Consider the following 22,480-nt stretch of genomic DNA (forward strand, 5'->3'; position numbering starts at 1 on the left):
TTGCATACTATTTGTATTAACCAAAGTTTCTACATTTAAAATGAGACAGATTCAATGTAATGAGTCAAGCATAACTTACTATATGACAGTTCAGTTTTTCAGTGTGTAGCGTTACTAGTTTTGTGCTTACATTGTTTAAAGAAACGAGAATCTGAAGAACACTGTATATACACTTTTGGGTACCCCCCCTTTACTCCTTTGATTAACTTTTGTTATTTGCTGCCAGGGGCTGTTGACTAGCAGCCTGGGTGAAGAATTCACTCCAAAAAAAAATAACAACCCGATTGTCTGCTTTTGTTATAGAACTGTAAGCTGCATTTCAAAATATAAATGGCGAGATCACTCAAAACTGGTTCAAAACAAACCCAAAAGTGTAAGAGAAAAAGGGTACATGAAGAAACCAACCAAGGCAGCAAGGATAGGGTATTAATACCCAAGACCAAATTTATACCACTTGAGTACTTTGATCACTAATAGTAGGCCTAAAAACACCAAGTCTGACAGTGTTCTGTTCATTTAATGTTAGAAATGGGGAAAACTTTTCCAAATTAGCGTTTACTCACTCTAGGTTACGTAAGTACAGCAAGCTTCTGCTGTAATTGGAATTGCATACCAAGCAAGGAACAGGCTTAACTTGATTTGAGCAGGGATAGTGTAAGACAAAATAGTAATACTACTTTCCCCACAACAATGACAAGACTCCTTAGGTGAATGTAAAACATTTAATTTAAAAATGTTGACACTACAATATATAAAATAGCTATTATAAATGCACATAGTGTATTCTATAGCTGCCAGGTTTACGTTTTTAGGAAACTGTAAGTTACACTGTGGTTAAGACTTGTAGTTTTACCCTTCTGAAAGTCCACATTCTATCACAGTGATGTATGGTCAGACTTAACAGCCCCAATTGTTAAACACTTGGATCAAGTTATAACCAGTTTTATTGCAAAAAGACCCTGTACACATTTATATCAATTCTAGTACCTTACAATTTTAGCTACCCAACAAGTCATTAACATACAGAAACATGCATGAAAAGCAAGAAAGATCACCCATCCCTTCTGCATATTAGCAACTTGTCACTGTTGAGCAACAAAGCTCACATCACTGAGTTTTTATGTGAACAGTCACTTTTAGCATTCATCCTGAGTGAAAGATGGAATGACTTAAGTACAAATGTAACATATTATAAACAATTTCATACAAAAAAAGTCACAAATTGAAACCAAAGTATTTTACAGAATTTACTACAAAACACCATAAAAACTGCCTCCTCTTAAGCCCTCTCCCCCCGTATCCTACGAGCCAACTGGATGTCTTTGGGCATGATGGTGACTCTCTTAGCATGGATGGCACACAGGTTCGTGTCTTCAAAGAGACCCACCAGATATGCTTCACTAGCCTCCTATTTTAAAACAAGACAGATAGTGTTAGAAACCATGAATTGGTACATGTAACCCTTTTCCCTACCCCCCCCCCAGCATATCTGGTTAAAAGTAACTATTAACACAATCATACCTGCAGAGCACCAATGGCTGCACTCTGGAACCTCAAGTCTGTCTTGAAGTCTTGAGCAATCTCCCTTACCAGCCTCTGGAACGGAAGCTTGCGAATCAAAAGTTCAGTGGACTTTTGGTAACGACGAATCTCTCGCAGTGCCACAGTACCAGGCCTACAAAATTAGTAGAATAGTGTGAATAAGGCCACAAGCTGCAATATCTAAATTCAGATCTTGCCAGCAGAAAAGCATTCCTTAAAGCAGCGAAGAGTGTGCTGCGGAGTGGGCAACCACTTCCCTAAAACAGAATCTATTTTAAGGTACTGTCAATACAGCCCTTATCATCTCTTAGTCTGTAGATATGAACCCCGGCCTGCTTTCCGGAATTCAATGCTGATTAAAAAAAAAGGCAGCCATTCTTATCTCCCCCCTTTAATTACCTGTAGCGATGAGGTTTCTTGACTCCACCAGTAGAGGGAGCGCTTTTCCGAGCAGCTTTGGTAGCCAGCTGTTTACGTGGAGCTTTGCCACCAGTGGACTTACGGGCTGTCTGCTTGGTACGGGCCATTTCCCTTTACAGTACTTTTTTCTAGGAGGAAAACGCAAACGAGACGTTAGCAACGGAAGCGCTAGTCCCAACACACCCTCCCAACTCTTTAGTGTTTTCCCTATCACTTCGTGCCAGTTTCCACTAACCTCACCCCCACCCCCGCCACTCTTCGGAGGAACCGCAGCGCAAGACGAATAGTACCGGTAGCAGATGTCAGGGCGCTGCTCCCTCCGCGACGGCCAACGGGGACATCCCCCGGGGAATAGGAACCGGGAGTCACGCTGCCTCCCGCCCACGCGCAGTAGTTGTAGAACCGAAACCACGATTCCGCTCCATTCCACCCCCGCCGGTAGTTAAGTTGCCATGACTACGACTATTAGACTATCTCGTCCCTCCCCCCAACATACACACTGCGGGCGAACCGGAACAAAGCGGCCTTCACCACCCCTCCCCCACCACTCGCGAAACACGGCCCAAAAAACGAGAAATACATGTTCATCTTCCTCGCCCCCACCAACCACCACCCTCTCTGTCCGCCCCAAGCCGAAACTCACCACTTTCAGGAACGGAGCCTTTAAAAACACTTCCGCTCCTATGAGCCACCAGCTACACGTCCTACTCCTTCCCCAACGAACCCGCAACTGTCCCCTCCCCAGCGCGGGGACACTCTATTTATAGAGGGAGGGGGCCGAGAACGTCATGACGTCACAATACAGACACGCAGCGCACGGAGCCATTGGCGTCTACCTCCGTTGGCGCGGTGACGTTAACTGACACAAAGGCCGTTTCCCCAAATCTCGGCCGTGATTGGATGGAACCTCGACAGCCGATTGGTTGCTAAATGTGCACTCTGATTGGACATCGTGAGCTGAAGCAAACCAATCGGAATTGGTGCCCAGGAGAAGGTTGTGATTGGCCGGCAGAAAACATAGTTTGGATCCTACTTTTTGTTGCAAAGCTCCACAATAGAAAGTCAATGGGAAAGAAAAGCTGTCCGTTTGGAGTGTCCCAGACTGAATGAGGCGGGTAAACAGGAGGAAATACTGCCACATAAATTATTGTAGGAGGGAAAATGGTAAAGCCAGGTAGCAAGGTTGCAGTCGTATTTGAATATATCTGACTGTTTAGCGTCGGACCAAGTGGTAGGAATAAAGGAAACTTCAAATATGTCATTAATTATTTTCTAAACAATGTTGCATAGAACACGGATTATTTATTAAACAATGCTGCACAGAACACGGATTAAAACGCCCCTTTAAAATACCCTTCACATAATCATAACTCAAATATACTAAGGTTACAAATTTTTTATATTTTTTTCAATTTAACAGTATATAGAAGACATATTTCTTATTCAAATTTAGTGGGTAAAATACAAATACTTTGCTAGGAAAACTAGAGTATTTGGTACTCTAGCTGGCTTGCATGATGAAATAAATACCTGCAATAAGTAACATACATATTTACAAAACATTTAAAATATGAAAATTTCCTATTTAGCAAATACACATTATGCTAAGTGATTTTAGCTTCTTTATACAAACTCCCTGCAGCTTCTAGGATGAGGGCCTAATACTGCAGTCTGGTGTGAAACGTGATAAGTGTAGACTACAGATATGTACAAAACTATTGACATATTTTCTTATATATGAAATGCATCCTAAGTAAAAACAATATACCTGGTTCTATTAAAGCACAGGTACTGCATTCTCTAAATTCCTGTATTACTGATCACACAATAGCTAATGATTACATTAATTAACCCTACACTTCTAGTATTTAACAGGATGCAAATTTGACAAGTCTATTATTCTTTCTAATCATAGTGTTCTATAAGATAATAGAACCAAAGATGTTGGTAAGGTTTGAAAATTCATTCAGATCCAGCAAAACCAATTACATAATCTTTACTAGCCTGGGCATTTCTGTTGCAAGGAAGACACATCTCAAAATTGTTTCACACTCAGTGCTGAAATTACATTATATATGCAATCAAGATGAAATTAAAGATATAAACAATGGGACATATACTGCACACCTTACGAAATCCTTATCCTCCACTAGCTCACAGAAATTTTATTACAGTGATAAAGATTACTAATATATGTGGCATGAAGATGCACAACATATGCATTTCCAAACAGGTGTAAACAGATGTGACCAAATGCTGTTCATTTTAAGCACTATATTTAGTTATTGAACATCAAACTTAAAAAATAGTTGTACTTTATTTGTACTTAGTCGTACTTATTTGTACAACTTTATTTAGTTGTAGTGTACTATAATCACTTTCCTGGGAGTAAACACTATTGAACTTTGTGGGACTTCTGAGTAAACATATACATTACTGTGGTGTTAGAACACCCAAGTTTCACAGAACAGACACCACGGCACTGCCACACCCCTTCCCATTAGAAAAAAGGTCTAAATGTTTGTAAATTGTTTTCACAATCAAATACTAATTATTGTTATATTGAATTAACTTTCCTCCCTTTCTTTGCCATGGTATACTTATTTGGTCAGTCTACAATGAGACAAACTGGACACATAGGTATGTCCCCCTTAATGATAATAACAATGCAATAAATGATTTATTGGGTTCCTCATAGCATCTGTGCATTAGATCAAATGAACTAAATTGAATGCAGGAGTAGGACCAAGGACTACAACAGAGCATTTGTGATATTTATTTATTTAACAAAATTTATATACCACTTAATTGTTATAAAACCTATACACATAAAGAGTGAGATACACAAGTAAATTAACTAGAGGTGGGAGACTTTCAACATATAAGAGTAGTAAGTCTGTCTTTCATACCTATCAATAAGAATTTAAGTCTAAGAAAATCTTATTGCGATGAAACTATTCTACCAACATCCAGCCATAATCTTATGATTTGCTGCTGATAGCACAAGACTTGGTTCAGAGATCCCAGCATCGCACAAGGACAATCTTTCACTCAAATAGCACTATCATTCATCACTGCTGCTTACATTCAAAGAAGCATAGCCCTTACCAATAACAGAAGCATTATAACATGGGTGAGAGAGCCAATCAATTCCTTGTATCCCACCAGTCCAGGATATCTTTAGCTTCTAACTCCAGTACAGCTTTGCCCTGTTTAAGAACTGAATCAAAGCAATTTCCCATTTGCTTTTAAGGGCAAGCACCTTTCTCTCCTAGTTGATTTCCACACCAACACAGTTTGCATGGCTTTGTGTAAATGTGTAAGTTCCTGGAGTGCTGCTTTCCTGGTCATCCTCCTCCCATACTACCATCAGCTAAGCCATGGTTTGGCTTACCATGTCTCTAGACAAACCATGGTTCTGGCTTTGGAGGGCACCCCTGGGCCAAGCCATGGCTTAGCCTGGAGCAACAGGAGGACCAGGGAAGAATGTAGCACATGCAATCTCTCTGGGAACTCGCATGTTGTGGTGTCAGTCTGTGCTTGCATCACAAATACAATAGGAGATAAGATTAAGCTGTGTCTCTGGCCATAACCAATTTCAAACTGAGCAATAACTGAGTATTCTGTCCTCATGTTCACTCCTTGACTCCAGATGTTAAAGGATAAGCAAGATGAAAGCCTACCCTCACCAACATATGTAACACTAACAGGATGCAACATTGTACCTGAAATATTGCCATAAAGAGGCTAAAAGTGTTTGTGTGGGGGTGGAGTCTTACTTTAACCCTTCTAAAGAAAATAAAAACAAATTCCTTCCAATAGCACCTTAGAGACCAACTAAGTTTGTTCGTGGTATGAGCTTTCGTGTGCATGCACACTTCTTCAGATACATTCAGAAAGATTCTTTTCTAAAGAAAGTTTAAAAGGCCTGTTCAGCCCAAAAGTTTACTTGGAAATAAGTGCAAATGGCTTCATTTCTGAATAAACAGTGTAAAAGTCTGGGAGCATAAGACTTCAGTCCTATGCAAACTTTAAGCCGCACTAAACAGTGTATGGATCACTTTCAAGAAACATACATAGCAGTGTGATGCATAGAAGCCAGCATAATATACCTAAGTAGGGAGATACTGTACTCAGTACTGTATATGATTTGACCCATGCCAACTACACAACTGAAAGAGGAATTGTAAAGTATCTCGTCTTCTGAAATGTTCTATGTAAATAAATTTATGTGCAATAAAGTCATTGCATTAACAGTGGCTATACATATCTAGTTATTACTGTAAAGGTTTAACCATTTTATAGGTAAGTGGCATAGTTTATGACAAACTATTATATTTACTCAGACACCTCACAACAGCAGACAATAGCTCATCATGTTCTAATCACAGCAAAACATTATTCTATGAGGATTTCGTCTAATCAACTATTTTAAAGCCCTGATTTTCTTTCACTTTAGAAGCTGCCGTTGTCAACCAGAATTCCATACAGTACTGATTTGCCATCTTATAAACATCCTACAGTTCTTTACCAGAAGACGAGTGCACAGACTCCTACATCTGCACTCCTATATGCTGACATTTGCTTCCAAGTTAACATCTTTTGGATAGCTGTATCAGTTTTACGCGCGGCTAAATTGTTCAAAACGCTTTGAGGCTTGCATAGCGCTGCTCCTACTTAAATCCGCTTGATGGCAATCCATGGAGGATTCATCCGAACTACAACTCCTATGAAACCCCGCGCTGTTGCACAATCCGGGACAGCGAGCGCAGGGCACCCCTGGAAGTTGTAGTTTCATTGGCCGGAAGCCCAGTAGAAGAAAAGGGGGACTTTCCGCCATCACCGGGACTACAAGCCCCAGCATGCTTTGGGTAACCCGGGGCGGTAATGGCGGCGGCAGCGCCTGCGCATTGCGGTCTCCGTGCGGACCGCGCAGAGTGAATAATAAAGCTCTCCTCCTCGGTGGTAGCGGGCGGCGGCGGAGGGAGTGGAAGGCAGGAGCATGTCGAAGGGCCCGGTAGCGACCGGGCCTCCCGCGACCGGGCCGGTGGCGCCCGCCAGCGCGCTCCAGGCGCAGCCCGAGAAGCCGCAGCACTACACGTACGTAGCGAGAACACCCGCAGCCGCCACTTACTGCTGCTGCGACCGCCGCCGCCGCACCCCTCCGCCCGGCACCCGCCCGCGCGCCACACACGCCTGACGTCAGCGGGCAGCGTGCGGCTCGCGCGCACGGAAGCCAACCGCCCGCCCGGAACCGGCTGGAACCGGTCGTGGCCGGCCTGGGCCGGTGGAATTTCGCCTGAGTGGGAGGGGGCGGGGCGGGAGCTGACACCCCCCCGCCGCGCGCTTTTCCGTTCCCGCGCGCGAGTGCGCGCGCAAGAACAGCCCCACATACATAATACACACACCCCACAGGCTGAGGCGCGCGATACCCATGATGCGTTGCGGCTTGCGCACCCCATGGCCCCCTTTACGTTGACTTTAGGGGGGTAGTGGGTACCTCTTGTAATCTTCCTCGCCCCCCTTTCCCCAAATCATCTGTTTTGTGCTTGGTAGTCTCTCTCTCGGCTCTGCCTTCTTCCGCCTAGTAAAACGGTAATGCGTTTTCCCATGTCACCAAGTAGGACGGTTGTGAAGTCAAATGTTGGAAAAACAAGTGGCTTAGTTTATTATGTTTATATACAATCTTTGCTTTCTCTCTTTCTCAAGTACGAGCCTCGTGTTAATTGCCGTGGGCTTGTGGTAAACACAAATAAGGGCATCCCTTCTCTTATTTCGAAGTGTCTTTTCTAGAGTAAAGGGACCATTCCATAAAATCTAAGCTGTTCTTTGCCAAAGCTTTGACTTTCTTTGCTGTTCTTCCTTGCCACTGGGTTACTTTGTCTTTCTCTCAGGAGGTGCCCCGTTAAAATTTCAAGAATTAGGGGAGCTGTGGTTTGTGTTCTGTGAAGTAAAGGATCCCAAGCCCAGGAGAAACGTTATGTAGAGTAAATTGCTATAATTCTAGAGAAAAAATGGTAACAAAAAGAGAAAGCATAAAATAGTGTTTTTTCTCAGTCGCCGTAGTAGAAAAAGGTCAAAGGGATACTGAGTTCTGAAATAAATGGCATGTTAGTGTTCTGTGGCAATTGTTTGAGGAAAGTATTGTTTTCACTCCATTCAGAAATCCTGGTAAATTCTCTTGTGACCTAATTCTGTGAATAACTTGCTAAGCAAATGCAGGTATTTTGGACCAGACAGTGAATTATGTGCCACTGGTGACATCACCAACCTCTATAATATTGCACTGCAGGTGCAAATCTACAAAGGGTGTTAGTACTGTTATAAGAATTTACGAGGGGGGGGCGATGCCAGGGCATGTCTAGTTTTACCATTTTAGCCATGAACAGAGAGGGGTAACTGGACTGGAGATGAGGCCCGATTCACCAGTTCCCAGAATCCTCCTCTTCGACGCCATGATCTACTGGCACAGCTTTCAAACATCTTCCTCTTCATTCCATTTGCAAATCACCCCTCAGGAATTTATCACCTATCACCCCTCAGGAAGGAAATTCTCAGCAGGGCTGTCAATCTACTCCTTTGATGAGCTAGCAGCTATTGTCTCGCATAGGAAGATAAGGGGAAGAATTGACACCCCTCCACATGAAAAGGACACCCATTATTTCCATGAACTATCCAATTTCCGTGTAAGACCCTTGTTTTTCACACCTTCCAGCCACCATTGGATTGTATGGGAATAGGAGGGTATAAATATTAAGGGTTTCCCATTTATCGGGGCCCTTTCCTTTTTCTTAGAAGGCAGGGACCCTACAGCTGTAGTTTTTTTTCTTTGTCTCAATAAAGGATCAGTATTGTTTTGCCTGATCAACTTGTTGGTCTCTGTCATTTTCCCGACCGGAGCTTTGAACCTAGAATCAACTATTGAGTCTCCGTATCGCCACAGACTTCCATATGAAGCAGTGGCATTTCAGGTAATTCTTATAACAGTACTTTGGCATGGTGTTGTGGGACAGTGGTACTACGCTAGAAACAGCCTCCATTTCTGTATGTGTCTTGTGGTATAATACAAAGCTAATATATGGCACGGAATTGGCCAGAAATGAAGTACAGTCATGTTAGAACTGAGAAAGTGCAACCCTTCATGTATCTTAGGCTGCAATCCTGTACAGTGGTACCTCGGTTTAAGAACAGTCTTGTTTAAGAATGATTCGGTTTATGAACTCTGCAAAACCGGAAGTAGTGTCCCGGTTTGCGAACTTTACCTCCATCTAAGAACGGAATCCAAACAGTGGAAGGGCACCGGCAGCGGGAAGCCTCATTAGGGAAAGCGTGCCTTGGTTTAAGAACAGTTTCGGTTTAAGAACGGATTTCCGGAACGGATTAAGTTCGTAAACCAAGGTACCACTGTACCTACATTCCTTGAACTAAATCCATTGAACTCAATAGGGCATACTTCTGATTGGACATGTGAATTGTCTCAAGGATATGGAGAAGTGGAATAAAAATGTTGTAAATTAGTAAAATGCTCAGAGCTAGTAATACTGCTACAAGCAGTCACTGCGTTTAACTGATTACAGTAAGATAACAAATGTTAGTGCAGATTTGTCTTACTTGTAACACAGAAGATCCTGCTGCTGTAGCTTGCTCCAGTATACCTGCTCCATGCAAAATGCTCATTTATTTAATAAGTTTTGAAATTAATGGCTTCCCAGCCAGAATGTGGTACACTGCTTCAAGAGGCAAAGTTGAACAATAAAATAAATTGGATACATAACTGTTGTGCAAAATTGCTTGGATATTTGTTCTGCTGCTCAATTGGGACTCAACCAATTTTTATTTCAGGCCTAGTTTACAAGTATGATAACACACACACACAAAATCAAATGGTGAAATAAATGATACCAGGAATACAGTTCATAGGTGTGTGTTTTCATTTTTGCCTTATGGGTACATTTTGATTACCGGTATTTTAAAGTTTACTGAACTCATCTCTGAGGTTTAAAAATCAGTTTTCTTGTAAAAAATTGCTCAGACAAAACTTGCTGGTAGACTTTGCAAACTGATGTTTCAAATGCAGTCTTTGTTTTTGCATGATCACATGCATTTTACTATACTAGTAATCAGGGCTTATGCTGAAGTAAGTGTGAGTTTACCTAGGAGTAAGTGGGGTTAAGATTGTAGCCTTAGTGCAGCAAATGCATTTGTGTTCACAGAATTGTAATGGTTGGCATTTATTTGCTTAATTTTTTTGCAATGAGAGAACCATGTGTATTCTGGTTCTGCTGACTGTAATCTGTCCTTCTTGATCCCTTCTCTCAAAAAGTTACTAAAATGTGCTGAATGTTCTGAAGTTATTAATAAGTTAACGTCTGCTTATAAGTGTGAGGAATTTCTTGCTGGACTGTTTCTCTACATGCATATTTATAAAGTAATTAGTAATATATATATTTAATAGTATGTTATGACTTCATCTACTGAACAGTTGTCTTTGCAAAGTGAAAACTTTGAGAACAGAGATAATAGTTACTATACAAGTTGCTGATGACTGTAGATATCCCCTTGAAGAAACATGATTGTTTCTTGAATCTGCCTTCCCCAGACAAAAACTGACAGCCACTTTTCACCAGTGTTAGAAACTGAGATATGAAAGCTAGGAGCTAAATGGCACCTTAAACCTAGGTTATGGGTGCAACAATGCAATATCTAGGCACACTTTTTAATAACAAGAATACAAAGCTGAACATGAATGAACTGCAGCTAAAATATTATGTTCATTTTTCACATGGTCTAAACGGGTCTCTTCTCTAGTCTTTGGAGAGTAGCTGGAAGTGGGGAGGCAGAAAAAGGTATTCCTTTCCTTCCACTCTGCAGTTTTAATCTGAAATCTTAGGCACAGTACTGCGCTCAGAGCTCAGAAACTGCGTGCGTTAATGAAATTCCGTGTCACAAAATGTGTATAGAACAATGAGTTTTGAACACTGCCTTCCACATTATATTGTTGTTGTTGTTCAGTCGTTCAGTCGTGTCCGACTCGTCGTGACCCCATTATATTAGGGACACTGAAATATGATCAATTATCATTTTCTGTCTAATTGTCTCATAATGAAACCTGGTTAAGATGACTGAGTTCAGACATGCTGGTCCACTTCTGGAACCACAACATACCTGTATCATCTTTAGAGGCATCTTTAGAAGGGGGGTTTTAATTTTGGAAATTAGAAACAAGTAAATTTCCAATTTTGATAATTGGGTAAAGCAAAATAACAACCCAGATAGAGAGTGGAGAGAGAGGGAGAATTCTTGTGTCCTTAACCAGCTGTACACCATATACTGGTTAAAGTAGTTGGGCTTGAAACGGTAGCAATATTTTCTCTCTTTTATAAGATGTTAGAATGTATTGAAAATGGCAGGAATATAATTATGAAGGGGTAGTTGCTGGAATGTAAAAGTAGTTTTTGTATGTCATTTAAAAAACACAAATCTAGAAATTGTGGCTGTGTGAGAAAGATAAAATGTTTAGGCATTGGGCTGCTTTAAATACAAAGCTAAACCATGGTTTTGGTGTTACTAATGGATGCGGGTGGCCTAGGGCTTGCCAATCAGAAGGTCGGCGGTTCGAATCCCCGCGATGGGGTGAGCTCCCGTTGCTTGGTCCCTGCTCCTGCCAACCTAGCAGTTCGAAAGCACGTCAAAGTACAAGTAGATAAATAGGTACCGCTCCGGTGGGAAGGTAAACGGCGTTTCCGTGTGCTGCTCTGGTTCGCCAGAAGTGGCTTAGTCATGCTGGCCACATGACCCGGAAGCTGTACGCCAGCTCCCTCGGCCAGTAAAGGAGCGCCACAACCCCAGAGTCGTCTGCGACTGGACCTAACGGTCAGGGGTCCCTTTACCTTTAAACAGGCCTAAATACCGCTCTCTCACCTTCCCTTGCGTGCCACAACTCACTTCCTTCCTGATTTGAAGCAAATCATAGTTCATATTCCCCCCCCCCCCCAATTTTTATTTTTATTTTTGCAAACTATGGTTTGTGCTTGTATGTACTGTATCTCAATTCTGTTATGTAGAAGTAAGTTTGCACTGGTGCATTGTCACCAAGGCTGTGTATACTTCGCAGAACTTACATTATTATTTTAAAATGTGTAGAAAGGAAACCCAAATTCTGTGCCAACTAAAGCTGATTTTATTTTTATTTGGAACAGTTTTGCCATTTTATGCTCTCATAAAATTCATTAGACTTCTAATTGTGCAGAGGAGCAAGAAGCTATGCAAGGTACTTATCCTTAGACCACTAGAAAATCTGTTTAACCTCTTGTCAATCAGGCTGTTGGCTTGTTTCTCTTCAATAAATCAAGGGTTTTAAACCACAGTTAACTTTCAACTATGGTTTAAAGAAGTTGTTCCCAAACTTTTTTGGGCCACCATCCACTTGGTTGCATAAAATCAACTCTAGGGCTTCCTACCGTACCCTTCTGTATAAAAAGCATTATTCAGAATAGTGGTTTGCACAAGCCACTAAGGAATATAATAACACAAAAAATCAAAACAAGAACAATTAATTGCATATTCATTGAAAATGCAATTGAAACTATTTCGTTTAAACAGTGATAAACTTGATCCAGTGACACCAGCTTTTCGAAGTCATAGTTATTTACATCTCCAGCACCTCCCTGCTACCCCGTGCCTCTAAGCTCCCCTCCCAAATAATCCAATTACCCACCCACCCCAGAGGGCTGTACTGCGCACTATGGGAACCACTAGTTTAAAGTCATGTGTGAACAAGGCAAGAAAGTGAGTGAAATCATAGAACCATAATACACTCCTGAATTTACCTTCCTTTTTTGTAACACCACAAATTTGCAGTAAAGTTATAAACAAAGACGTGGCTGCTTGAGGTGATTTAACCCCAAGAGTTCAAGCAATGAGTATGGCATATTAATTCTATCAGTCAACCATTAGCTCTTCCACTTGCAATCTGCAGAGCAGTTATTAAAAGGGAAGGCCTGAATAAGAGACAGTAAGAGTTTACTAGACAAGAACTATAAGGATTAACTATAAGGAATAAGTGTGAAAAGCAGTGAGATTTCCATGTGAACAATGCTCATTGTGCTGAAGAAGCTGAAGATAAAATGTAGTTATTGGCATGGTATGTTTGTCTTCTTTCATAGTAAAATGAACATGTGAAATATTTACTTGAGTATTCCCATGCAAAACACTGAACTAATGGTCTATTTTTATAAGCAAATAGAACAGTGTTGGCATTAAAAGGATTTCAGTGAGATTTCTAAGTAATGTTTTTTTGGAATTTTGCATCTCGATCTTGACAACATGTTTCCTTCTAGCCAGGGGACTATGAACACAGAACTCATGACTACCTACAGCAGACCGATTCAGGTGTAGTTTCTGTACCAAACTGAGCAAAACTTACTCCATTGCTGGATGTGGTTTTACTTTTGCAATGTAGCAGCCTGTTATTACACATGGTCAAGCTGATTAACTTGCTGATTAATAGGGAAACCTGTTTGGGGCAGTTACCTGAAAATTCTATTGATTTTAGCAATTAATTTTTTTCCAAAGAAGCATTTTTGGTTTCATTTTCAATCAAAGTACTTTGGCTTAACTCTGTTATGAATCTGTCACACTAGGGCTGCAGTATCTAATTAAGTCAATGGGATTATTCAGGAGTTGGCTGCAGGCGACAAGGTTTATACTAAGACAAAATAGCTCACATACTTTCCCTGTTCCTGGAGTTGAGGTGGCACCTGGAATCTGTTTACAGGGTTTTTGGCTGTAGCATTGGGAAGCATTCTTCAGTATTCTGCTGTAAATAGATAATAAGGACATGCTTATTTTGAATTTCAATTTTATAATTGCACTAAGAATAGTTCTTGAAATGTTTTATTGGCTCTCAAGACTTGGTCATATGAAACATTTTACAATTTTGCGCTCTGTGGTGGGGTGTGTGTTTGTGTGTGTGTGTTTTCCCCGGGGTGGGGTGGGGATAGAGAATCAAGAAATGTTACAAAATAACAGAATGTCATGGCAGTTGTTACATATGAAAGCAGTTAGATGAGAGCTTTATACATTAGTGGCATTGTGTGAACATCTTACTGAATGTTTTCATCTTCTGTTCAGCTACTTTCCTTAATATTTGTAAATGAGTTATAAAAGGGACTAATCAGTGTCATTATTTCTGTAATGCCAATACTTCCCGTTCTCCCCCCCCCCAAAAAAACCCAACAACACCGGGAAGTAGAGTCACTGAGAGTTTGATTACAGTTTGACATGTTACCTGAAAAGATGTTATAGTGCTAGGTATTTCTTAATAGTTGTCTATTAATATGACTTATTTATTGGAAATGTCTATATTCTGATCCTTGGTTTGGATATCAGCAAAACCAACGTTTATATATATTCCATTGTTTGTAGTTTGACAATGGAAATACTATTCTATGTAATTATTCCAGATTCCCCCTTGCTTTCCCCTTGTTATTATATTTCAGAATATTTTGCTATAAATCCCCAATATCAGCGAGTTCCACATGATTTGAAAGTTAAACCCGAGAATCATTGGATTTTCATCTGTGTGTGGAAATTATACCTTGGAATATGTTAGACTGAATCAAAATGAGCATTTCTTATGGCCAATTGACAAAGCTGTATTCAAAGGAAGTGAAAGCAAGTGATCAAGTGTGTTAGGAAAGAAAATATTCATTTAAAAAATTGACTGGTTATGCCAGCATGTTAATGGAGATGCACATTCAAAAGCAGTCCCATTGAAAATGATCCACTTGGATTTATTCACTTGGATGCAAGCAGCATTGACACCTAGTGAATATTTAAATGCATTCTGCATTCAGGACACCACAGATGAAAAAGTCCTCCTGTGTTGACATCTGCCTCATCTCTCCTAGTAGGGGCACTCTACAGAGGGCAGTGGAGTCCAAAGATCTTAACAATCAGATACATTGTTTCAGGAGCAGGGAGCCCTTAAGGTACCTTAGTTCCAAGCTGTCAGGGGCTTTAAAGATCAAAACTAGTATCTTGAACTGGGCTCAGAAATGAATCAGTAGCCACTGAAGATCTTTTAATACTGGCAGGATACATTCCCAGTGAGCCATAGTTGGCTTTTAATGATTCCAAGTACATTAGTTTTTCTGTTAGTTAAGTTGATGATACTTTAACAGTTAGTTTGAATGCCAGATTGTTATTTAATTAATTGGTAATATTTGCTTCTCATATTTCTGCCAGAAAGGCACCCAAGGAGACCATCTTTAAGGAGTCAAACAATATAAGGGCCAAGTTAACAGAGCAATCCTATGCATTTTGTTCAGAAATGAGTTCTCACTGTGGATAATAGAGCTTATTGCCAGGTTAGTGTGCATAACTTTGTAACCTTAAATCTTCAGTAAATATTTAAATGATACTGACAGATTGTATTTCTTGAATATTTGTAAATGTTTCCTTAAAAAGATGCATAACTTATTACAGTTATTGCAGACATGATTTTCTTTTGTTTGGGTGTATACATTTTTTTTTACTAGTATCATGTACACAGCATCAATCCAGTGAAAACTTGTTATGGTTTTCATTGTTACCAGCGGTACAGCTGTCCTCAAGTTTAATAATAATAATTTATTTGTACCCCGCCCATCTGGCTGGGTCTCCCCAGCCACTCTGGACGGCTTCCAACAAATATTAAAATACATTAAAATATCACAGATTAAAAACTTCCCTAAACAGGGCTGCCTTCAGGTATTTTCTGAATGTCAGGTAGTTGTTTATCTCCTTGACCTCTGATGGGAGGTCATATACTTCCTCATGGTCCTGGGCTTGTAGAAATCCCTGCCATTGGGAGATGTGTCAGGTCTGAAATCTTGGACTGTGCAGGCAGGCAGTTTATGCCGTTAAGTTTAGGCAAGCATTTGATCTTCAATTTGATCTTTTTTCTTTCTGCTGTATTTAGTGTTTTATAGAACATAGTCTGCGTATACACAGGTTGCAGAAGCAAGAGGTTGCTTACAGTTCAGCCTATCTTTCCTTCTCCCCTACACTCACCCAAAAAGCCAGGGAGTCCAGGGACTTTCCTGAATAGCAACTGTTTATTCTTTTCTAATCTTGTAAAGCTGTTATAAATATATCCCTGTTTGTAGATTCAAACCTATTTACAGTATAAAGGTACCCCTGACCATTAGGTCCAGTCGTGGACGACTCTGGGGTTGCGGCGCTCATCTCGCTCTGTAGGCCGAGGGAGCTGGCGTTTGTCCGCAGACAGCTTCCGGGTCATGTGGCCAGCATGACTAAGCCACTTCTGGCGAACCAGAGCAGCGCACAGAAACACCGTTTACCTTCCTGCCAGAGCAGTACCTATTTATCTACTTGCACTTTGATGTGCTTTCGAACTGCTAGGTGGGCAGGAGCTGGGACCGAACAACAGGAGCTCACCCTGTAGCAGGGATTCAAACTGCCAACCTTCTGATTGGTAAGCCCTAGGTTCTGTGTTTTAGACCACAGTGCCACCTGCGTCCCACTCACAGTATGTTACGTACTCTCTATTCATCTGGGGGGGGGGGCAAGTTTGCTGCCAAGGAGTGTGGTGGAGTCTCCTTCTTTGGAGTTCTTTAAGCGGAGGCTTGACAGCCATCTGTCGGGAATGCTTTGATGGTGTTTCCTGCTTGGCAGGGGGCTGGACTGGATGGCCCTTGTGGTCTCTTCCAACTCTATGATTCTAAGTTTCTCCAACGGTTGAGCATTCCTTGAAAGGAAGTACATCTGCCTCTTTTAGTTTAAAAAGTAAATCTGTAATTCTAAATAATAAAATTCAGGATTAAGCTGCAAGAAATATGAATGATGACAAAATATACGCATAGTGTATGAGTGCAATAAAAGTAGAATTTGAAGTGTCTGTCTGTTTTGTGAAGCTTGGCTAGGTAGGTAATACTGTAAGGTAAAGGGTAAAGGGACCCCTGACCATTAGGTCCAGTTGCGGACAACTCTGGGGTTGCAGCGCTCATCTCGCTTTACTGGCTGAGGGAGCTGGCGTACAGCTTCCAGGTCATGTGGCCAGCATGACTAAGCCGCTTCTGGCCAACCAGAGCAGCGCATGAAAACGCCGTTTACCTCCCCCCCCCCCGCCCGAAGTGGTACCTATCCATCTACTTACACTTTGACGTGCTTTCGAACTGCTAGGTTGGCAGGAACAGGGAGCTAGCAACGGGAGCTCATCCCATCGCGGGGATTCAAACTGCCGACCTTCTGATTGGCAAGCCCTAGGCTCTGTGGTTTAACCCACAGCGCCACCCGCGTCCCTAGGTAACACTGTACTTGCTGGTAAAAAATTATTAAACTTGTAAAAGGGCCCTTTATTACTGAGAGTTTCTTTCTTTCAAGTATCAGCTTCTTAGTCATTAGCAGGAATTTCATAGCCCCAAGCTTCTTCTTAATACCCAAACCAACAAAATCTGGACCAAATAAGCATTCAAAGCTGCCCTCTATAGGGCATACTAGAGGCTGCATAGCAGATCAGCTCCTATTGGCTGACATGAGGTTTATCAAATAAATGTAATGATCCCTTGAGCCTTGACCTTTAAAAAGAAAATAATTAAAAGTAGCCACAAAGGGTTGTGAGGAGGAATGGTTTGGGGAAAGGTGCTGGCTTAAACCTTTTACCTTCAACACTCCCTCTGCTATTTTTCTCTGGGGAGGGGGGAACAGAACTCTTCCACTCAAGTTCACAACTTTCTACAGCTGCTTCTCCTTAGAAAACTATCATGAGATTGTTACACGTATCTGTCATGTAATTTCTAGTTTGGTCTCAATTCCGTTTTGTAACATTGTATTGTGATTTGGTTAGATGTCATGGCTGTGATTTCGATGTTTCCAGAAATCTCTTAGGATCAAGAATTCCATTTTACCGGTAAGTTCTTGAAATAATTCCATAGCAAGGCACATTATCTTTTTTTTACTTGTGTTTCTTGATCAGTAGTGAAATGAACTCTGGTGACTTGGTGATCAGATTTAATGCCTCCTTGAATTTAGGACAGGAATTTAATTTAGAGCAGCATTACATTTACATTGTCACAATACTTATAAGATTGTTGCAATTATTAATATACATCAGTTACAGGGCTTATAATTTAGTTAATTTTGCAGCAATAATAGATCACCAGTAAAGTGGATGAATGCTGCACACAGTATAATGATAATTTAAGACGATGCTTAAATATATGAAGATCTGTGGGAGAATTTTCATGTCAAGCAAATAAATAGCTGTTTGTCAACATCTTCTCATTTGGGTTGATTCCTTTGACAAGGATGTCCTTAGGGACACAGGTAGAGTTCCATGCAATGAAATTATTTCTTGCGATGAAATTATTTCCCAGCACTGATTCTATTTTAGAAGTGTTGGAGTACTGAAAGGCAGAAAAAAATCTTTGGGGTGGGGGGCTGTATCAGGTCCTGTATCAAGCTAGCCACTGATGATCTTCCCAGTATAAGTATGCATCAGGGCAACCAAGGCTGCTTCTGTGTAAAAACAAACAAACAAACAAACAAACAAACTTAACAGGTATGAAGCTAGTGTAGAAATGAATCCAATCAGGCTCTTCCAAGATTAACTGCCACCACTCATTTGGACATCATGCCTAGGCAGGGAATGTTATCATTAACTACATTCTTTGGATATATGAAGATGCTTCACTTGTCTTATTTCACAAAACATTAAAAAAAAAAGTTAAACATCTCGGTAAAAAAAAACCCTAACCTCGGTCAGAGAGTTAAGTAAACTTCCCACACTATTTTGCCCTTTTACAATCTTTAGTTGTGTTAAGTGGGAGAGCTGTTAACATACCCAGGCAACCCCCCCCCCCCATATCCGCATTTTTAATATGTGTGCAACTGTGTTCAGCATTACACCAAACCTGGAAATGACCTGGAAACATCATAAAGGTGTAACTGAAACATCACTATAAGGGTGGAGTGGAGGTGGAATAGGGACAGAGTGGGGCGGGATAGGGTGTTTGCAGGCCTTTTGAATGGGTTTCAATAATACACTGCCTGTATATGTTTTATTCCTGTAGGTGTTTTTAAGTGGCAAAGATACATAGCCATTCTTAACAGATAACGTGATGCAGTAAATATTTCTAGAGCCTACCAGTGATGTGTTTACAATTAATCGGTATCAAGTAAATCACTTCAACTTTAACCTCTTTGAAATCATACTAAGAGTATGGTAAGAGCTGAATAAAAATAAGAGGCCTAAAATTGTGGGCAAGACTTACCTGAATGATCTTTTCCATACTAATTAGTTGATATTTATTTAGGTGCTAAAGATTATTTCAAGGCATGCCAAAACTGTCATCTTGACAGATGTACATTTATTGAAACACTTTCCCTTTCATTTATTTGCCACACCCCTTCATTCCCAATTTCATTTGTTTCCACAAAATTTTTGTTGTCTTGAGCAGCTTAAATGGTGGTTGATCTTTGCAAGGCTTGCAAAATTATGTCTTGCTGGTGGAAGGGAGATAATGGAATGGTAATCAGTGTTGTATTCAGAAAGAAACATATTGGTCTTTTTATGCCAGGAGGTGTCTTGAGAAATTAGCATACAGCTATTTATTAGATGATGCCAACCAGTTTACTTTGGATTGCTGATACAGAAAATTCAAAAAATTAGTTGGATGTTACAGTGTAGGAGAATCTTAAGATAGAAGCATGTGTATATTCTCATGAAGTGATGTTTTAAGGGGGTGGGGCTGTAGTTCAGCAGTGGTTTGCATGCAAAAGCTACTAGGTTCAACATTAGGAAGCCACCTTATACTGTTACAGACCATTATTCTACCTAGTTCAGTATTGCCTACACAAACTCAGAGATTCCTCAAGGTTTCAGATAGAAGCCTGGAGGCTCCAGAAATTGGAGAAGAGCTATGACACTGTGGTATAGGGCATGTTTTCAGTGTAGGAGTTCTTAGCTTCAGTCACCAGCATCTGTAGTGTGGGAAAGTGGAGGGTGAGAGGGAGCACTTGGAAAGCCCCCTGTTTAAAATCCCAGTGAATGTGAATGAGTCTTCTTCAACTTTGTCTCTTCCCATTGTTGAGCTACAACTTCCATCATCTCTGATCATTGGCTGTGCTGCTGGCAGTTGGTCCAACAACTGCCAAGGACACCAGATTGGGGAAGACTCTGTAAACAATGCTGAGCTAGATGAATGTATTTTCTGATGCTGTGTAAGGTAGTTTTCTATTGCTGCTGGTTATGAGTCTCATGCTCACACAAATGAACAAACAACATGTTTCGTATTTGATGCAGGAATGCCTTAGAAATAAAGTAAACTGTGGTGCTTAGCCTAAAAAATCTGTAGTCTCTTGCACATAACAAAGATTTTTAGATATCTGGTGGAAAGAGGTTTTGGGAGAACAATTAGCTTTCTGATATGTAATGTTTTCTGTCTACCAGCCTGACTTTCTTAGCAGCTGTACATATTCAGGCATTCCAAAATTCTATTTTACAACATCTAGCATGCTTTGGTAAGCATTGTGGGTCCCATCTGCTTCCATTGTCTATCAGCTACTGTTCATTCTAGATATTTCACCATGAGGTTTTAGCAGATCCTATTTGCTACTCCATGCATACGGTATGGTTTATTATCTTAGCTAGCTAGTAATCTTTCACATTTGGGCAGTTGATTCTGCTTTACAGAGCAGGTGAAAGTTTTTGATAAAATTAAATTTGGCCAAGGTGTTGATTCTTCAGCATCAGCAGCCACAAGCCAAACTTCGGAAGAGTAGGCCAGCACTGGCATTCCCACTTACCGTTAACTGAGACACTGGATCATCAAATATGCACAAGCAGATGGTTAGCCTCATGTTAATTACAGAACACATTTGAGCCAAATTCAGACAGATATTTGTGGTGATTTGCATGCTGCAGACTTAAGATTCCTTTTTCCAATGGAAAAGCCCTTGAATGAATGACTTATGCAGCCTACTGGATATTTCTGATAAGGCCATCAGTTCAGAACCAATTAACACTTGGAATAACTTACTATCACAGGGTTCTAGGCAGCATTTTATATTTTATTGAGATAAGCAGAGGGCTACAACATGTGACTTTGCAATTGCTGTAGGTAGGTATGTGTAATGTAAATTAACAATTGGTTCTGTTAAACTTTTATTTCTCTGGACAAAAGTATCATATACAAAAAAGCACATTTACTTAAACCCTACTTCCTGCAAATGTTCCCTACATAAGCAATCTTACCTGTAGGTGAGTGTTCTTGGAACAGTCTGTGCTATCAAAGGAAACTGTGGCCTGGAGGTTCTTACTTTTTATCTCTCCAGATGCCTAAATCAGTTGTTCCAAATTGCAGATTTACTTAAAGGGTATGTGTCCTGCTCTCATTTGACTAGAGAGAGGCTGTTTGGATGACCTTAATTTTCTGAGGGTCCATTGTGGGTTATGTTCCTGATTTTCAAAGCTGGAGAAACAGTTCTTGAACTGAGGTAACTGAGAGTTTTTGTAGCCCGTGAGTGACTAATTTAGAAACTAAGGGAAAATAAAAGAATAACAAAATGTGGTGCTGTTCTATAAATGGAATTCTTACATACATTTAAAAATAGAGCTTCTTTGGGTTGCTTTTGAGGAAGTAGCATAATTACGGAATAGTGTGCCTCTCCTACTTGGTTAAGTTTTTGACATATTAAAGTAGTATCAGAAAGAAGTTGTATAGCTGTTCAGGGAAAAGGTCCTGCCATGATGAAGACAATATGCAGTGCTTTAAAACCATATGAACCCCAGAGGAATTGCTGCTGGTTGGCTTGTACCTGCCATTTCTACCTGCTTGACTCATTGAGTAAAGATATGTTGAAATTGAGCTAGCTAGTTCAATTTGAGGTTATCCACAGTAAAGCCTAGGAACTGATGACTTTCTCTGAAGTGAAAATGTTAGGATGCATGTTGGGGTAGAAACAATGTACCGGTACTTATTTCCTTAGGATCCTGACTCTTTGTGATCCCCATTGTATGCTTACCTATTGAAGGCCTAGGGGTATTCTGTATGCTTTTATCGGCATAGAGTTGATACCTTTAGGGGGTCATGCTAAAATAAAATTATTTATAGTCAATAGTGAATGTTTAATAATGTAATTTCTGGTGCAGATCCAAACATGCAAGAAGAAATCTGCTGCCTTGTTCTCAGCAGATTTCTCCAGCTGCAGTTGAAGTACCATTGGTTCTGATAGTAATCTTTTAGTGCCAGTAATCATACACTCCATGCTAACAGTTTTTATAGTAATAGCCAATGTTTTAGAATCCAAAAGTAATAATTCAACTGAAATAGTGGGAAATGGATTAGATGCTTTCAGTTCTTTCATGTGAATAATTTCAGGCATTCATTCAGCAGTGAAGGAATGTCTGCTTAAGGGGTTTGAGGGTTTCTGTTTGTGTATTCCTTTGTTTTGTAACTGACCCAGTATTTTCTTAGGAGAGTTCAAGTACATTTACCTATACAAGCACATGTGT

General features: G+C 40.6%; 2 protein-coding genes across 3 annotated transcripts in view; one reads left to right on the top strand and one right to left on the bottom strand.

The window, feature by feature from the left end:
* Window positions 1-708: 708 nt before the first annotated feature.
* On the bottom strand, window positions 709-2,683 carry LOC117041047 (histone H3.3A). Its single transcript, XM_033139341.1, has 4 exons — window positions 2,606-2,683; window positions 1,942-2,090; window positions 1,522-1,675; window positions 709-1,408 (listed from the first exon to the last, which is right to left on the bottom strand). The coding sequence occupies exons 2-4, from the start codon at window positions 2,067-2,069 to the stop codon at window positions 1,280-1,282; spliced, it is 411 nt and encodes a 136-aa protein (XP_032995232.1). The 5' UTR covers window positions 2,070-2,090; window positions 2,606-2,683; the 3' UTR covers window positions 709-1,279.
* A 4,118-nt stretch (window positions 2,684-6,801) lies between these two features.
* UNK (unk zinc finger) overlaps window positions 6,802-22,480 on the top strand; it is a 47,346-nt gene continuing 31,667 nt past the window's right edge. Inside the window, exon 1 of one of the 2 annotated variants that reach the window (XM_033139343.1) lies at window positions 6,802-7,062. In XM_033139343.1, the coding sequence (XP_032995234.1) occupies window positions 6,965-7,062 (98 nt within the window). In that variant the 5' untranslated portion in view covers window positions 6,802-6,964. The remainder of the gene's footprint in view (window positions 7,063-22,480) is intronic. The other variant, XM_033139342.1, reaches the window with a different exon arrangement.

Source organism: Lacerta agilis, chromosome 2, assembly GCF_009819535.1.
Source record: "Lacerta agilis isolate rLacAgi1 chromosome 2, rLacAgi1.pri, whole genome shotgun sequence".
NCBI lineage: Eukaryota > Metazoa > Chordata > Lepidosauria > Squamata > Lacertidae > Lacerta > Lacerta agilis.

Bases quoted from the DNA above. Each gene is read 5' to 3' on its own strand.
- LOC117041047 (XM_033139341.1), bottom strand. From the start codon at position 2,069: ATGGCCCGTACCAAGCAGACAGCCCGTAAGTCCACTGGTGGCAAAGCT. The intron at 1,676-1,941 runs GTAATTAAAGGG...CTAATTTTGTAG, and splicing joins AAGAAACCTCATCGCTACAG to GCCTGGTACTGTGGCACTGC. The intron at 1,409-1,521 runs GTATGATTGTGT...GTTTTAAAATAG, and splicing joins CAGCCATTGGTGCTCTGCAG to GAGGCTAGTGAAGCATATCT.